The sequence below is a fragment of the Phoxinus phoxinus genome, assembly GCF_949152265.1.
Source record: "Phoxinus phoxinus genome assembly, chromosome: 14".
NCBI lineage: Eukaryota > Metazoa > Chordata > Actinopteri > Cypriniformes > Leuciscidae > Phoxinus > Phoxinus phoxinus.
In genome coordinates, this window is record NC_136889.1 from 8,576,599 (window position 1) to 8,595,599 (window position 19,001).

At 43.2% G+C, this 19,001-nt stretch overlaps 1 protein-coding gene across 1 annotated transcript; it reads right to left on the reverse strand.

Annotated features, from left to right (window-relative positions):
* Positions 1 to 1,847: 1,847 nt before the first annotated feature.
* noto (notochord homeobox) lies at positions 1,848 to 4,134 on the reverse strand (the record flags this gene model as incomplete). The annotated part of the gene is made up of 3 exons (XM_079636280.1): positions 1,848 to 2,194; positions 3,482 to 3,669; positions 3,780 to 4,134. The coding sequence occupies 3 exons, from the start codon at positions 4,132 to 4,134 to the stop codon at positions 2,000 to 2,002; spliced, it is 738 nt and encodes a 245-aa protein (XP_079492406.1). The 3' UTR covers positions 1,848 to 1,999.
* Between the last annotated feature and the right edge of the window lie 14,867 nt (positions 4,135 to 19,001).

Below are 19,001 nucleotides of genomic sequence, written 5' to 3' on the forward strand. Positions count from 1 at the left end.
AATGTTCTAGAACCTTAAAAGGTTCTGTCAGGCAATTCATTTATAGTAATAACATAACCTTTTAGGGGTTCCCATTTGGATTACATTTTAATCAGTTCATTTTGTTTTAATACATTTTTTTTCACTGGAACAAATTTAAATAACATGTTAAACATGAAAGTATTATCATTTAGCTTATAGATTATATGGTGCTGTTAGGTCATTTTTGACTGAACATTTTAAAGCTTTTATTTTTTTTAAATTTTTTTAAATTTTTGTTTTACTTCATTGGAGGTTTTATCACTTGCTGTGTGAAAGAAAACAATTATGGACATGATTAAAAAAAGGTCAATTGGTCCTGACAAAAAATTGTCATGTATTCATGGTCAAAAATGTCCATTTTGGAAAATATGTGTTTCATATAAAAATGGAAGAAGGTATGTTTGTGCATTTTTCATAACAATAACACTTCAGCAATAATCTGCCAAGTGTCGTCTTAAAAAAAGAGACCAAACTTAAGTCTGTGCTCCAAAGCATTCAAGAAACTCCACAATAGTCCATGTCTTCCTGTAGACTGAATTTCCATTCGTGAAACAGACAGAAAAGTCATATCATATAAGTTTTACTCACTTGACTTCCCTTATCTCTGATCATTTGATTCAGTGTTATTTTAATGATGAAACATTATTCATTGAACATATTTTTTTAGGCTTTCTGTATTCTTGCCTTTGGGGCTTAACTGGATTAAGAGAGTGGAACAGAAACATTGTGACGAGTTTGTTAACTAGTAATCAGTGTGTTCTTAGAGCAGGATTACTAATCCATCCTTATCAAGACTATTAGGCCAGCCACTGCACAAAGCCGCCATGCTAACGGGCTTTAGCATGTCTTAGTCTGCTGCAGAGCAGAGACAACAAGAAGACACAACCATGTCTAAAAAGCTCTGTCTACAATGGAGAGACACACAAACAGCTGCCCTTGGAACTCAGATAAGCTCTTTTTTGTCTTCTCATCCAACTTTGTCACATCAGCAAAGTTCAACAGTTCCAAATGAGTCGAATTGTGTTCATCATTTAACCCGTGGAGTTCTCCTTAGAGGTTTTTTATTTTAAATTTTTTTAGAGCTTATTTTGTGGTATAAATGCTTATTTGCTCAGTTTTTATTGTGATTAGGTCATTTTATTGTCTTAGGAATTATGTATAATTGAAAATGTGTTTCAAACTCAACTTCAATTATCCTCTGATAAAAAGATATCTGTGCTTTTTAATTAAATTAGCTATGTACAAATTTGGATTTACTATCTTTACAATATATCTCTATCATGTTATCCTTCATTTGATCAATAATATTTTGGATTATTAGTGCTGAGCTATTATGTATTTTGTATGTGTTGGTATGCAAGTATAAATTACATGTAAAATAAGCCATTTAAATTACCAAATAAACTTAAACTGAATCTTATGCATTGCCTAGTTACTCTGTTTGATTACTATTGTGACTGGATATTGCATGATATATAATATACAGTTTTTTTGTTTTGTGATGGACACTAAATGTTTATATTTGATAGTTTAACTTAAAAAACTACCTTGTTGCCTTAATGTTGAGTTAATTGAAAATGTATTTTTTAGTTAATAGCCAGAAGGAGATTTGGTTTAATAAATAGAAACTCCAAATATTATGCTATCTGAACCACATTATTTATTATTTATCTAAGTTGATTTGACAAAAGATTAAAAAGTTGTGAAAACACATCATGAAAATGTTTGTTTTTTTACACAAAGAGACGCATCAAATAACACGAATTCATTTTTAAAAATATATTTCCTTTATTTCTTCCATATACAAACGTTTTAACGAAAACAAAGATACCCTTATAAGAGCAATGGTGTGTAATAGAAACACCTTAAATATATATCTATTAATTAAATATTTGTACAAATAGAGTACTGTGTCATCTAGAGAAAATCGAATATGTACAAAACATTCTGAATAAAAGTAACAGCGAGTGAGATTTTCTCAGTCTTGAAGTGAGTCGTCGATGTCGATGTCTACATCAGACTCTTCTGTGAAATCTCTCTCCTCATCCTCTCTTCCCTGTGACCCGGGGCTCTTTGGCGGCACGGCCAGTCCTAGTTTGGCTAGTTTGGCTTGTTGTTGCTCAAGACTCTGTTTTCTCCACTTGATGCGTCTGTTCTGGAACCACACTTTAACCTGGAGCAATGAGAAGAAAGAATGTTTAATGTCTGATCCAGGACTAGATGTTTAAAATAAATGTAAAACCGGAGGTCATTTCATACACTGTAAAAAGTACATGATCAATAAGTTATAACAAAATATGTTTTTACTAGTGCTGTGTTGAAAAAATCGATTCACCAATTCTGAATCGATTTTCATATTAATTTCTAAAGATCGATCCGTAACTCAGAGGATCGATTTAATAACAGGCCTACATTTTCCCCATAAACACACCGAGACATGGCGACCGGCGGCGCTGCTAATGCGGTGACTCTGAATCCACTTGTTGACAAGAGAGGAGGAAAGAGCCGTTCATAGCGCGTTTTTTGCGCGTGCAAATTCGTTTTCTAAGCGCGCCTCTGTTCATGGTTGCATAGCAACGATAGACGCAAAAGGAAAGCACGCGCTTGTGGAGAGGAGAAAGCGGTGCAAACTGCGCTCTCCATGATGACGAGGAAGTATCATCAAATAATTAATTGATTTCTATCCCTTGCATTAGCTTTACTACTAGATATATTCATTGAGATGAGAAATAAAAAGCCGCCCTGTACAGCCATCAGCTGTCCGGCCGAGCTTTCCATGTTGTTACGGAAAGGCCGTAACTGGCTTGTTTTTGTCACATGACCTGTTGAGATGCATTGAAGTGCTTCTCACTGAATTTGCACGCGCATAAAACGCGATATGTGAACAGCCCCTAAAGTGGTATCGTTTGCGGTTGTATCTAGTTTAAAAGGCCTTCTAAATATGAACGCAGTTTTGGATTAAATAAAAGGACAGTCAAGTCAAATAAAACACGTTTTATCTCCTGTTTAGTTGGTAACACTACATTAAGATACCATTCATTAACATTAATGCCTTATCTAACATCAATACATTTGAGTGAACAATACATTTTTACAACATTAATGTATGTTTGTGAATGTTATTTAATACAAAAACTTGATTGTTCATGAACAATAAAAACTTTTGATTTTAAAAATATAAGATTGGATCAGATCGGATCGGATCGAATCGAATCGAATCGAATAATGATAATCGATTCAAGATCTTGAGAATCGGAATCGAATCGATTCTTGAAATTTGAATCGATACCCAGCACTAGTTTTTACACAACTTTTTTTTTAGAAGTTAGCATACAAGATTTAACTAATTTCCTTAACTTAATGTGATTAAGTTGAAATTAGGCTACTTAAATATCCAAGTTGATTACATTAATAAGTACAGCAAAACTATTTTTTTACAGTGTAACTGCTGTGTATTTACCTGTGCTTCAGTGAGTTGGAGAGCAGATGCCAGGAGAAAGCGCTCTGATCCCACCATGTACTGCTGCCGTGCGAACTCTTTCTCCAGTCTGGACAGCTGCTCGTTGGTAAAACTTGTGCGCATGCGCTTTGATTTTCCTGCTTTGTGTTTATAGTGAGAGTGGACTGCTGCTTTGGCCAGTACAGCATCTGTGTGTGGAAAAAAGATACATTGGTTAACTTAGGGCATTATAACATTGTTCCTTTTTTCTTTGTAACAATGATTATAACAGTAGGCTCTCTCTGTCAAACACACATACCTTGTGAGTACATAGCTCCACGACATGTTGTCTGGTAGCTGTAAGGCGGGTAGCAGAAGACGGGATACCCACTCTGCGTGTGCATAATACTCTGGTTGTACGCAAAGTGTGGTATTTGCGAGTACATGTGTGCCGCTAATGGGACCGCAGAGCTCGAGACTGGCGCTTGATTGGTTATGTTCCGATACACACTTGTCCTGTCTCTCTCCAGATGATCAGGTCTCGCGAGCAGAGCGTCGATTGTGAAGGATTTCCCTGCGCTCTGTTTCGATGAAGTGGCATAGTCCGGATTGAAAGCCGAGCGAGGGCGCATTGATTGTCCAAAGTTTTCATAAGCTCTCCCAGGCGTCTGCATGGCTTCTGTTTAGGTAGGAAAGAAGTCCAAAAACCTGCTTAAAAGTTATCCTCCGAAGAGATGCTCTCGAGCTTGTGAAGAACGGAGTGGAATGAAGCTTGGAGAGCCGGTGGCTCTTTATACCTGCTCGGGGGCGCGAGGTGTGAACGACCCCCAGCGCGCTTTTGTCTTTTTAAGTGGCAGATGAGTCAAACGAGCGGCTCTACAAGGGATCCAATTAACTGATGGAGTTGTAACAAGCTGAGATTGTCAAATATCCTAATGGCCCTCTGCACTACATGCCCCCGGAGGTAGCCCAGAAACACAGAGAGGGGGTCAAGAGCCGAGAGCCAGGAGGTCCAGATTTACTACAAATTCCGACATGGCTGTGCGCCACAGAAACGTCCTATGTGAGAGTGCATTGATGTTACCCAAATCATCTTATTTCATGGATTCAAAGGGTACCGCCGAATGCGACACACAGCGGAACAAATACTCTCACATTCAGAAGTCAAAGAAAAGAAAAGAAAAAAACCTACTAATCACATTACGCTCAGCCCGTACATCTCTATGAAAGCCCGTTGCCAGTCTTTAAGACTCCAGATTGTCACCCAAATATTTGATTCGTGGTTAGTGAACTAATTCATAATTTAGCCCATATTAAATTAAAACCTAATTGCCTCAAAGTGGTGCTGTCATGAGTTCAGGGAACTTGTTAACCACTTTGAAGTTGATGAAGAAAACCAGACTAGTTGAAACTCATTCAATCAGATAGAACTGGCAGAAATGATTGTGATAAGTTAATTGGATTGAAACTAAGATGTTGTTAGCCTATGGCATAATGATGAAAAGACGTTTTACAGTGCAGACCACGGTAGCATCACACCTACGTGTTGTGGATAATGTTATAGAATTCACTTCCAGTTTCAGTCTCGAGGTGTCAAATGAAAGTAGGTATAATAGTGAAATCTCTTCCACTGGTTCATGTAAACACATTGATCAGTTCTCCTCCCTCGATCAGGCGCTGGCGTGTATTGCACCTTGTGCCGATTGTGCTTTTATCCGTTTTGGTGTTGCCCGAAAATTGGAGAGGAGGTTTGCCGCACCTGGGCTTCAGTTTTCTCACTCTGAGTGCGAAACACGCTGGTTTTACTTAGTGTCGGGCGAGTAACTCAGATGAGCAGATAATCTATTCTACATTTCCGCTACAGAAGTCCACTTAAAAATAGTGATGATTCGTGACCTCTAAGCTACTCTTAACGTTTTAACTCCTTCAACAACTTTTACTTTTTGATATCGGACAAAGAATAGGCTAATTAAGACGGAACTGCAGATTTATATGTGCTTCAGAGCAGAAACTCGAATGTATGTCACAAAAACACAGCATTGCATTTATCATGCAACTTTTATATCGCTTAAGGACATTGTAAAAAAAAAAAAAAAAAAAAAAAATTGTAAGAGCAGGTGCTTGCAGTGAAAGGCTATTTCAAATTTCCCCATCAGTATCTTTGTTAATTGTTAATATTTTATCTTTTTTTCTATTTCCAACAACTATTTTCACAAATTATTATATATATATATAGCTATATATGATAAAATCATTTAAAATAATACAAAAATCAATAGGCTAGCGTTGGCTATTCGCATATGGTGAAACTAAAATTAGAATATCGTGCAAAAGTTCATTTATTTCAGTAATTCAACTTAAAAGGTGAAACTAATATATAGACTCAATACGAAAGTGAGACAGGCTATTTCAAGCCTTTATTTGTTATAATTTGATGATTATGGCTTACAGCTTATGAAAGCCCCAAATTCAAAATTAGAATATTGTGAAAATATTGTCAAAATGATAACAAATGAAGGCTTGAAATATCTCACTTTGCATGTAATGAGTCTATATAATATTAATATATTAGTTTCACCTTTTAAGTTGAATTACTGAAATAAATTAACTTTTGCACGATATTCAAATTTTTCGAGTTTCACCAGGTTATATCAACTATGCTTAAATGATTTTACATAAACAGATTAATAGAACAGATTCGAATCTGAATGTTGCTGCTGTTCAGAACCATTATCCATTCAAAATAATCTGAAAATGTAATTTCACATTTAAAAAATCATTATCATATGGTTGCTTTTGTGGAAATAATGCCTGGAATAGAATTCATGTCTGAACAAAGACTGATGTTGAGGACCAGTGATGGGAGGAAATCACTTATGTAAAGAGGAGTCCCATTACTGGCTCTCAATTAGGACATGAAACGCCACAGATGAAAAGCAGCGGCTTCACTAAAGGAAGTGATTTGCTTTCTAACGCTGCTTTAGAACAAAGACGCGCTCTTTCAAGGGAGGATTATAGTCAGCTCTGCAAACTCTACGTGCTCATTGCTAAAAGACAAGTCCAGTGAAGAGGACTTGCTAAAGCGCAGTTTAACAGTTCTTCCTTTGACCGGCGCGTTTTCTAATTACAGCAGCGCACCTGACACCAACGCGTCTAATGGACAGCGCAAACAGCGCGCTCAGCGTCTGACCACCAAGACGAAGTTTCCCTTGTTTGTTAACATGTTTCTCTGAAGAGGCTTGAAAGAAGAGAATCACGCCGTGCCAGGCGGTGTTTACATATGACAGTTTAGTCCTCACGTCTGAATCCTCAGCAAGCACATCTGGGCAGCAGCGTTTGCGCGCCTGCGCATTATGTACAATTACGAGGCTTTCTCTTTATTATCATCAACTACTTTACCATTTTGGGTCTCCGTTTAAAGTTTTAACAAAAGTCTTGCCTGTGATCTCCATAGCAATAGAAATGTCTTTAGAGAGAGTGTCCTTCAAAGTAATAGAGCCTTGGTTCACCACGTTCACTCTTAAAAATAAAGGTTCATTTTTGGCATCGATGGTGAAGAACCTTTAACAATACACAAACCAAAACTCATCCTTGATTTGAGTTTATGCTGAGCATAGCGACACATTCCGTCCTATATGCTTTTATTATAAATGATAAACAAAAGGAACCTTGCTCACAGTTGATACAGTCACGTGTGCAATTTTTAACCCTAATCAGAGTAAACATTAAAAACAAGGTTAAAACACTTAAAAATAAAGGCTCCAAAATGGGGTATTCATACATATTATTTAACCTAGCTGAATTAACCCACATACTTTAGGTTAAACCAGCCAAAATAATTGTAACAGTTAGATCTAGAAATAGCTCATTAAGGTAACAATTGCAGGTTGAAAGTTTTTGTTTTTAACAGAGATGAATCTTTGTTTGCCTAAAGTGTGGAACTGAACTAACTTTCTTGATACTGCAATTTTAGATTGCATATTCTTACTCCTCTGTTCGTTTCTTTCCTCTTTTATTAGACACTTTTCGAGAAATGTATAACTTCAGACAACATGTGCAATTTCAACAGAGAGTGACAACCTATCCATTGCACTAAAGGTTCTTTCTAGTAAAAAAAGTTATAATTTTTCTTTTAAATGTTCTTCACACTATAAGGAAAAAATATGTTTTTTTTAAGAACTTCTTTGCTTCTTCCATTGCATCGCTGTGAAAAACCCATTTTGGGGCCTTTATTTTTAAGTGTTTGAACCTTGTTTTTAAAGTTTACTCTTAGGGTTAACGTGACTGTATCAACTGAGAGCAACGTTTCCTTTTTTATTTTGAGGAACATCATTTTATAATGCATCATAAAAAAAGAAGCCATACAAGGACAGAATGTGTTGCTATATGCCTAGACATCACCCAAAATCAAGGATGAGTTCTGGTTTGTGTATTGGAGCCAGACAGAGAATACACTGATGGGCTTTTTTTGTGTTGGAGCTCCTTTTCATAGTCATAGTGAAGTACAGCGGCTGCCCCTCCTTCAACAACATCCTTTTCTGTAAAACTGAAACTCCACGCACCACCCGAAGCTGTCATATCAAACCTGTAATCAAAATCATTATCTGACATTAAAACACTGATGTGCAGAATAAGACGATTTTCTTTGAATCTTAGTTCTGTTTCATTGCAAATATGTGAACGATTCCGGCAAAAAGTTAAGATGAAACATCCTTAGAGGACTATTAAGCTTTTAATTTCTTCCTTTTGAAATATCACCAGGTTGTGCATCTGCTTAAGGTTTATAGACTGCATTATGAGTTCAACCGGTTACCATTATGTTTCTGTCTTATTACTAAAAAGGCTTATAGGTTTTGATATAATGCTTAGTGTTTTATTTAGCTCTGTAACAGAGGCAAGTGATATTAGGATTATTACCTCAGACGTGAAAACGGAGCAGTTATCTCACCTGATCATCTCACCTCAGTCAATAGGCTTCAAGATAACTCCTCTACATAATGCTGCAGAATGGACCATCCAGTTTCTTTTCTTTTACTCTGGTAGGAACCGTCAGGGTCATCAAGGAGAAACAAGGCAAATTGGACAATCTATCTGCCCATTTCGAGCAGTTTGACTGGACGACCAGGTAACCTACGTCTAGCTTCAATACACACTTCCCGATGTATATGTCCTCCATTTAAAATGATTTTATTCAGTCAAATGATTTCATGTTTTTGAATCCAATATTTAATCATATTGTCTAACATCACTGAATCGATACATTTTAGCAGTTAGATCTAGAAATAACTCCTTTAAGGTAATGATTGCAGGTTGACACTTTTTTACAGTGATGAATCTTGGAACTGAACTTACTTTCTTGATGCTGTAATATTAGATTGTATATGTATTATGTACTCCTTTGGACCTTATAAATCCTCTTTTATTAGACACTTTTCAATGATTTATAGGCCTAACTTAAGACAACACATATCCCTATGCAATTTGAACAGAGTCACACCAAAGTCATGATGGTTTATTGTCATTTACACCATCTTATAGATGATATAGCGTCAACAAGCTTGAGACCACATTTTATATTTCCCAGTGTAAAAACTGCAGAAAGGTTAGCATGACATGAAATGTCTTGTCCCTGGAGAGAGTGATATTGTGTGTGTGTGTGTGTGTGTGTATTCAGGCTGTCTGGCACTGTTTGACCCCACCTTGACTTGATGGTCCTGCATTTTCAGCGGGACCAATTGTGATTTCAGAAGCTTGATTTCTCTCTCTTAGAGCTGCGGGGTTTAAAAACACGGGGCCGTTGTCCCAATCGTTCTGGCCATGCAACTAATGTCCCATTATCCTCCCAGCTCTTTGTCTCATTCTCGTCTGCTCATCAGGAGCAACAATAGAACACGGATGGAACTGAGGACTAATGAGGTTACTTGATTGCTTTTTTTTGGAACAGTGATTGCTTAGAAACCAAAATCAGATCCTTGGTTAAAAGACTTGATATAGCCTACATAGAGAAAAGATACATTTCTTTATTTCCCCCCTATTTTCTTGTCTTAATAATTGTTTATTGATCTTAGGAATATTTATAATGTATATGTGACTCAACATTTTTTGAAATTGAGATGTATACAGTAGTATGAAAGCTGAAAAAATAAGCTTTCCATTTATGTATTGTTAGGATAGGACAATATTTGGCCGGGATACAACTATCTGAAAATCTGGAATCTGAGGGAGCCAAAAAAATCGAAACATTGAGAAAATCGCCTTTAAAGTTGTCCATTTATGTTCGCGATCGTGCTGCATTCACTCACAAAAATAAATGTTTTATACGGAAGGAAATTTACAAAATATCTTCATGGAACATGATCTTTACTTCATATCCTAATGATTTTTGGCATAAAAGAAAAATCAATCATTTTGACCCATAATTGCCACAAATATACCCGTGCGACGTGACTGTTCTTTTGATGCAGGGTCACATATCAAATATGTCAGTAGATCCAGACTTAATTGTGCAGCTTTAATGTATTGACTTGGCCAAAAGTGATGTCCGGAGGGGAAATTGTTTTTTAATTATTCTACAAGTTTGATTAATCCATCAAAATATATAAATATTTTAAATATTAGGCAAGAACAAAACAATAAACTTAAGGTATTTATCTGACAAACGACAGCTACAGGTTATATTTTAGTATACAGAAAAAAAAGCTCACAGAAAAAAAGCATACACTGACTACAACACAATCAGTTATTAATATTTCATTGCTTCTCTTGTTTTTGCATGTGTTCATAATTTCTTTGTGTTCAAAATTCATTTGTTAAATTTTTTTTTTTTTTTTCAAAACAACTGACTCCAAGCACAACTACGCAACAACATTTTTTAACAAATTTAAATAAAGGGTGAAGATGTCAATTTACATTGGTCAGACATCACTTTTGACCACTACTGTATAATTGATTACATTTCCATATATTTAATTTAGCACATGAGACCATGATTGAGTGTGTATAGAGAGACATTCTCATCCTCTGTTCACAATCAACCACAAAAAAATTATTACACTTATAGCATCACTAATAACAGATGAAAAATGAGTCTGATCTGATCATGTTTGTTATTGTCATCACAGTCTTCAATACAAGAGTTAATGTTGTCATATGTTACAGCCTCTGTCACACTCGGCTACATGCCTTTTTACACAGTGGTGTAAGACGGCGTGAAATTTTCACTTGAGGTGAACATTGTGGCAACAGAATGTGATGTTTGGTGTAATCTCAATAAATCAATAATGGAATGTGTGATCTATCGATAGCCTGTTTCCAAGCAGCACGCAGGTGGTCTTGAGGAGCAGCGGCCGCTTTATGGTGGTGTTTTAGAGGGGGTTGTGGAATTATATGGGGCATTTTAGGGGGGTATTTGGGAAAGTTATGCATGGTGACACTCTTTAATGGAGGTGAGAATTGGTGGGTTGGACTTTGACACTTGATCAGTGTTTACACTTCCTGTCACAGAGAGTGAGACAGAGAAAAGAGAGTAAATAGTGTCACTGCTGAGATCAACCCTGACTAAGGAAGGTCGTGGATGTATTTTTGTAAACAACCTGTTGTAGAGACTCAGACAACACTGCTTTAAAGGATAGTTCACCCCAAAAATAGGATCATTTTGTCATTTACTCACCCTCATGTTATTCCAAACCTGTATATTTCTTTCTTCTGCTAAAAACAAAAGAAGATATTTTAAAGAATGTTGGTAACCAGACAGTTGACGGCACCCATTGATTATATATATATTTCATACTATGAAGTCAATGGGGCCCATAATCTGTCCACACATTCTTTAAAATATCTTCTTTTGTGTTCAGCAGAAGAAAGAAACTCATACAGGTTTGAAACAACATGAGGGTGAGTAAACGATGACAACATTTTCATTTTTAGGTGAATTATCCATTTAAAATATAAGGCTGTGTGCTTATTGCACACAATGAGCACAAGAGCAAAGGTCTCAACCTCGTGCTGTATTAACAATGGAGAACATTGGGCCATTTTATTGCCCTATTTCATAAACTACAACAAATTATTTTATTTTTTAGATTAAAATCTAGATGTTATCTCAAGGACCTATTATGAACCATGAAACACATATTTATGTTATTGAGGGAAAAATATGTCATGAAAGTTTGGGGTCGGTAAGACGGTTTTTCATATATCACCAATATCTTACCAAGGCTTATTTAATAAAAAATAAAACAGTAACATAGTGAAATGTTATTTCAATTTAAAAAGAACCATTTTCTATTTTAAAATACATTAAAATGTAGGCCTAATTTATTCCTGTGACGGCAAAGCTGAATTTTCAGCATCATTACTCCAGTCTTCAGTGTCACATGATTTGATTCTCTATTATCTACTATCAAAGTTTTGCTGCTTAATATTTTTGTGGAAAATGTGATGCATTTTTTTTAGGATTCTTTGATGAATAGAAAGCATTTATTTTAAATAGAAATCTTATATTATACATGTTTTTTTACTGTCATTTTTGATTAATTTAATGCATCCTTGCTCAATAAAAGTATCAATTTATTTATTTCTAAATAAATAAAATGTACAATTTACTTAAAATAGTTAACTTATACATGTTCTTAACTTATACTTATTTGTATAAAAAGAAACAAAATTTTCTCTTGTTTTATTTTAATCTCTGAAAAGAGAATAATCTTTGAAAATTATTGATAGTACATTTATTTCAGTCTTAACTTAAACTTGGCAGATATAAGATTTTTTTAATACTAAAAAAATATTTTGGACTATTTAATTTTATAGTGAATGTAGCACAGTTTTTTTGGTGTGTGTTTTTTTTTTTTGAGAAGGTCCACCAGATCATCTAAGGTTAAAAACATTCCTCAAGCAGCCATCATAGAATTCATTGCTCATGTTTGTCTTGTAAAATCCCTGGCAGTCAGTCAGTATACTACAGTCTGGACCTGGTTGCTATCAAACACACTTCAACACATCACAGATAAAATCAGTCTTGTTTAGCCTGTATTTGCAGCCAACCCGTACTTGATGCAATGCAACCTCATAGAGAACAAAGCCAGTATATGTGAATGCTGTTTTTACTAGTGTCCCTCATAAGAGGACAAGATCAAAGGACTGTAACCATGGAGATCACCCACACAACGACACACATGTGGTCCTGGGAAAGTGGAGTAGTTTTCTGTGTTACAGCTTATTGTATAATAGTTGACTGTGTTCTTCAGAGGCAGAGCTCACAGTGAAGGACTTCAGGCAAACTAAAATAACACACGCCTCTATACTCTATACACGCCTCTAGTGGTGTGGATGAGTACTTCCCTTAGAAGAGGAGAGTGCGATCAGATCTGCATTTTTATCCTGATTGTGTTCAAACTAATACATACAATTAATTATATTAGAATGTATTTCAAGGTATGCCATGTTCCCTTTCGTAGTCACTTCGAGTTACGTCGAAATGACGACGAATGGGGTTCGCTTAGAAGCCTATCCTCTTCGAATATTAATAAAACGAGCCAATGGCAAGCAAATGCCATGGGTCTGCTGAATTTGCATAGCGTAACTCCGCCCCACAGTGTGGGTATATAAGGAAGTGAGCCGGCAACATGCAGATATGTTTTCGCTTTCGGAGCCAAGTTTATCCTTCACTCCACAAGCCATCCTGAGTATCATCTCTATTCCTCTTCGAGACGAGCCTCCCTCCAGGTGTTGGTGTGACAGCGAGTTCCAGCGAGTGCACATTCCCTGCGATCTGAGCAGTGATCTGCCAGTGTGTGTGTGTTCTCTCCCTGGTCGCTTCAGCATCTGCGGGGATTTCTCCTTCTCTCTAAAAGAGCAAAGCGCGTGGCACGTCTTTTTAAAGATGCATCGCCCGTGCCCTTCTGGTTGTGGTCACTGGCTGTCTGATTTAGATGGGCACAATCGCTGTTTTGCGTGTTTGGGCTTAGAGCACGCCAAAGCAGCGCTTGTGGATGACTCATGTTTTCATTGCGGAAACATGACCATCGCGACACTACGGTCGAGACTCAGTGATCTCGAAAGAGTGAGAGTCCCCTCATCCACACCCCGATCTACCCCCTCTAGTAATAGAGCTGGTACTTCGGCTGGTGGCCAGGGTGACCTGAGGGTGACGGTGTGGCAACAACAACCGACGATTCGTCCTCGGGCCACATCCCCCTCTCAAGTGCCGCAACCCGCGAGCCGACCAGATGATGCGCTCGATCAGTCCCGGCCAACGGTCGGCGGCGGACCGAGTGCGCCGTCTGGCGCTCCTAATGACGATGCTATGTCGATCACAGCATCACAAGGTGGGCAGGAGTCCTCGGGAGATGAGGGGTCGGCTGTGCTGCCGCCTCCGGGCGCGTCAGCATTGCCCGATCCTGATCCCGAGCTGACGGCCATGCTTTCCCGGGCAGCCGCGAGCATCGGGTTAGAGTGCAATCCGCCACCCTGCCCCGAGCGCTCGCGTCTGGACGATTGGTTTTTGGGCGCGGCCGCCGATTCACGTCGGCGTCCAACCCCAATGCCTTTCTTCCCGGATGTGCATGAGGAGGTCTCGAGGTCCTGGAAGACACCCTTGTCTTCCCGTGATCGCTCGGCGACCTCCTCCGCCTTTCCTCCTCTCGATCAGGCGGCTGTTTACGGGTACACTGGGGTGCCTATGGTTGAACGCTCTGTTGCGATGCAACTGTGTCCACAGAGTGCTTCTTCCCGTGGTGATCCTAAGCACCCCTCCAAGGCCTGTAGGTTTTCGTCGACCCTGGTGGCGAAGACCTATAGAGCTGCGGGGCAGGCAGCCGCCTCATTGCATGCCATGGCCACTCTGCAGGTCTACCAGGCCCAGATGCTCAGGGACATGCACGAGGGGAGGACTGACCCAGGGCTCTTCAATGAGCTGCGTGCCGCCACTGACCTCGCTCTCCGGGCGACGAAAGTGACCGCACGCTCCCTGGGCCAGGTGATGTCCACTAGTGTGGTCCAGGAGAGACACCTCTGGCTCAACCTGGCCGATATGAGGGACGCTGAGCGGACTCGTCTGCTTGACGCCCCCATATCCCAGGCTGGCCTCTTCGGCGGAGCGGTTGAAGATTTTGCCCAACAGTTTTCAACCGCCCAGAAGCAGACTGAGGCTATTCGTCATATTCTGCCCCGACGGCCCGCTGCTGCCTCCACCCAGCCGTCGGTTCAGACGCCTCAGCCTGCTCGCCGCCGAGGGCGCCCTCCCGCGGCTCCCGCCCCTCCCGCACGGCCCCAGCAGCAGCCTTCACCCGGGCCGCGTCGTGGAGGACGCCGCAGGCAGGCGCCCCAGCCCTCTCCAGCCCCGCGCCCCGCTAAACGCCAGGCCAAGCGGCGCTCCTGAGACGGGCTGCTCAGAGATGGCCATCAGTTCTTCTCAGGAGATGGTAGCAGGACCACTCCTTCCCCCGGTGGAGGGCCGGGGGAGAATCCTTTGTTCTCCACTCCCCGCTGCTCACCCACGGGTGGGCAGCACCCTAATGTGGTTAAAGAAAGAACTGATATCCCCATCTCTGAGCCCCCAGAAGGGAATGACAGTGCGCGCCGCCCACGGGCCCCGCCGCTCTCATCCCCTTCTGTCGCCAGACCCCTGCCAGAGCACGCCCCCGTGGAACGCTGGTCCTTCCCTGGCTCCCTCTGGCAGGACGCGGCTAATGACCGTGCCCCCACACCGGGCCGCTATGCCACCCACGTCCGGGCCGGTCATTCCGCTTCGCTGCACCCCCGCGGGGACGTCTGTCGTCCGCATGACCCCGCTGGCACAGTCCTTGGGAGCCTGGTTAGAGCTTCCCAACCTGTCCCGCTGGCTCGCGCGGACCATCAGGCTCGGCTATGCGATTCAGTTCGCGCGGTCTCCTCCCCGCTTCAGGGGAGTCCGCTTCACTATGGTCGGTGGCAATGCCCCTGTCATGAGAGCGGAGGTCGCCACCCTGCTGGCGAAGGGTGCGATCGAGACTGTCCCTCCAGCCGCAATGAGGTCCGGCTTCTACAGCCCCTACTTCATTGTCCCCAAGAAAACCGGTGGGTTACGACCAATCCTGGATCTGCGCGTCTTGAACCGTTCCCTTCACAGGCTTCCGTTCAAGATGCTCACGGCCAAGCGCATTTTCGAATGTGTGCAGCCACAGGATTGGTTTGCAGCGATCGACCTGAAGGACGCCTACTTTCATGTCTCCATTCTTCCTCGACACAGGCCGTTTCTACGGTTTGCTTTCGAGGGGCAGGCATACCAGTACGCGGTCCTCCCATTCGGGCTGGCCCTGTCTCCTCGCGTCTTCACGAAGGTCGTCGAGGCAGCCCTTGTGCCGCTACGGCAACACGGGGTTCGCATCCTGAATTATCTCGACGACTGGCTAATCCTAGCTCACTCTCGGGACCAGGTTTGCGAACACAGGGACCTAGTGCTCCGGCACCTAGTCCGTCTGGGCCTTCGGGTCAACTGGGAGAAGAGCAAACTTTGCCCCGTGCAGAGGATCTCTTTTCTCGGTATGGAAATCGACTCGGTCGCCATGTGCGCGCAGCTTACGAGCGAGCGCGCGCAGTCACTGCTGACTTGCCTGAGACAAATCCAGAGCAAGAGTGCGGTTCCACTGAAACTTTTTCAGAGGCTCCTGGGGCATATGGCATCTGCAGCCGCGGTAACGCCGCTCGGATTGCTTCATATGAGACCGCTTCAGCACTGGCTTCACGATCGAGTCCCGAGGTGGGCATGGCACCAGGGCAAGCTCCGAGTACCAGTTACTCCGACCTGCCGTCAGACCTTCTCCCCGTGGACGAACCTCAGCTTTCTACGGGCCGGAGTGCCCTTAGAACGAGTTTCCAGGCATGTTGTTGTGTCAACGGATGCCTCCTCCACGGGCTGGGGTGCCATGTGCAATGGACATGCTGCCGCGGGCTCCTGGACAGGACCCCACCGCCTATGGCATGTCAATTGCCTCGAGTTGCTGGCAGTACGTCTCGCTCTGCACCGCTTCCGGGCGCTGCTCAAGAATCAGCACGTACTAGTCCGATCAGACAATACCGCGACAGTAGCGTACATCAACCGACAAGGTGGTCTACGCTCCCGCCGTATGTCGCAACTCGCCCGCCACCTCCTCTTATGGAGTCAGAAGCATCTGAGGTCGCTTCGAGCCATTTATATTCCGGGAGACCTGAACTGTGCAGCCGACGAGCTCTCACGGCTTCAGCCTCTTCCTGGAGAATGGAGACTCCATCCCCAGGCGGTCCAGCTGATTTGGGATCAGTTCGGGGACGCACAGGTAGACCTGTTTGCCTCCCACGACTCGTCCCACTGCGCCCAGTTTTACTCCCTGACCGAGGGCACGCTCGGCACGGACGCTCTGGCGCACAGCTGGCCCCGGGGCCTCCGCAAATATGCGTTTCCCCCAGTGAGCCTTCTTGCACAGACCCTGTGCAAGATCAGGGAGGACGAGGAGCAGGTCATATTGGTTGCGCCGCACTGGCCCACCCGAACCTGGTTCTCCGAACTTGTACTCCTCGCGACAGCACCTCCCTGGCCAATTCCTCTGAGGAAGGACCTCCTTTCTCAGGGACGGGGCACCCTTTGGCACCCTCGTCCCGATCTCTGGAACCTCCACGTGTGGCTCCTGGACGGGACGAGGCAGGTTTGAGTACCCTACCACCAGCGGTGGTGGCTACCATCACTTCCGCTAGAGCGTCGTCCACTAGACATGCCTACGCGTTGAAGTGGAACCTCTTCGTCTCTTGGTGTTCTTCTCACTCAGAAGACCCCAGATCATGCCCGATCAGTGTCGTGCTTTCCTTCCTGCAGGATGGGTTGGAGCGAAGGCTGTCTCCCTCCACCCTGAAAGTATATGTTGCCGCTATCGCCGCACATCACGACGCAGTTGATGGTAAGTCCGTGGGAAAGCACGACCTGGTCATCAGGTTCCTGAGAGGAGCGAGGAGACTACAGCCTCCTCGCCCTCCTCTCGTTCCCTCTTGGGACCTCTCAGTGGTACTAACTGCCCTGCAGAGTGCTCCCTTTGAGCCTCTGCAATCAGTGGAGCTTAAGTTCCTGTCAATTAAGACAGCGCTCCTGGTTGCTCTGGCCTCCATCAAGAGGGTAGGGGACCTGCACGCATTTTCTGTAGACGAAGCGTGCCTGGAATTCGGGCCGGCCTTTTCTCACGTGATCCTGAGACCCCGGCCTGGATATGTGCCCAAGGTTCCCACCACTCCCTTCCGGGACCAGGTGGTGAACCTGCAAGCGCTGCCCCTGGAGGAGGCAGACCCAGCCTTGGCATTGCTCTGTCCAGTACGCGCCCTCCGTGCTTACGTAGACAGAACGCAATGTTTCAGGACCTCAGACCAGCTCTTTGTCTGTTATGGTGGGAAGCTGAAGGGAAGGGCTCTCTCCAAGCAAAGGTTGTCTCACTGGATAGTGGACGCCATTGCTTTGGCTTACCAGCAGCAAGGTCGACCGTGCCCCCTTGGTGTGACGGCCCACTCCACCCGGAGTGTGGCCTCCTCTTGGGCTCTAGCGCATGGCGCCTCGCTAACAGACATCTGCAGAGCTGCAGGCTGGGCGACACCCAACACATTCGCCAGATTCTACAATCTCCGAGTGGAGCCAGTGTCCTCCCGAGTACTCGCTTCAACCAGCCGGTGCTAGGACCCGCTCAGGTGTCTTCGCTTGCTCGCCATTCCACTCCACGGACTGGATACGTGCGATATTCTCCTCAGGTGAGCCTGATAAGCCCTGAGTTCCTCCAGCGCTGTTGACGTCAACGCCAGAGTTATGCCTCCGGCAGCTTTCGCGTTGGCTAGGTGCCACCATGTGCATGGTTCCCCCGCTGGGCGACCCCCACGTGTGTATTTCCACTGTAAGCCTCCTTCGAGCATGTGTCTTTCCCTTGGCAAGCCAGTCTGCCACCCCTGGGGTTGAAATACTCCACCCTACGGGCTGGACACCCCAGTGTTATCCGTATGCACCCCCCTCCGGGTCATATGTGTTTTCTTAAGTCCCCCCCCTTCGGGCGGGCACTGATTGCATATTTCCACTGTGATATGCTTCCCAGTGTACCTTGGTATTCCTGTGTTAAGTAGGAGTCCTTCGTCCGTGCTAGTCTCACGACAGGGAGCTCAGACTTACGCAGGGCACTGGAAGACAGCCGAGGTGGCGTGATTGGACTGGGAACCCCATTCGTCGTCATTTCGACGTAACTCGAAGTGACTACGAAAGGGAACGTCTCGGTTACGGATGTAACCCTCGTTCCCTGAGTAGGGAACGGAGACGTTACGTCTTCCTGCCACTTCCGCTGTACCGCTGGAACAGCCTGAGTTCAGCTTGGCTCCTTCAGCGAAGAAACATATCTGCATGTTGCCGGCTCACTTCCTTATATACCCACACTGTGGGGCGGAGTTACGCTATGCAAATTCAGCAGACCCATGGCATTTGCTTGCCATTGGCTCGTTTTATTAATATTCGAAGAGGATAGGCTTCTAAGCGAACCCCATTCGTCGTCATTTCGACGTAACGTCT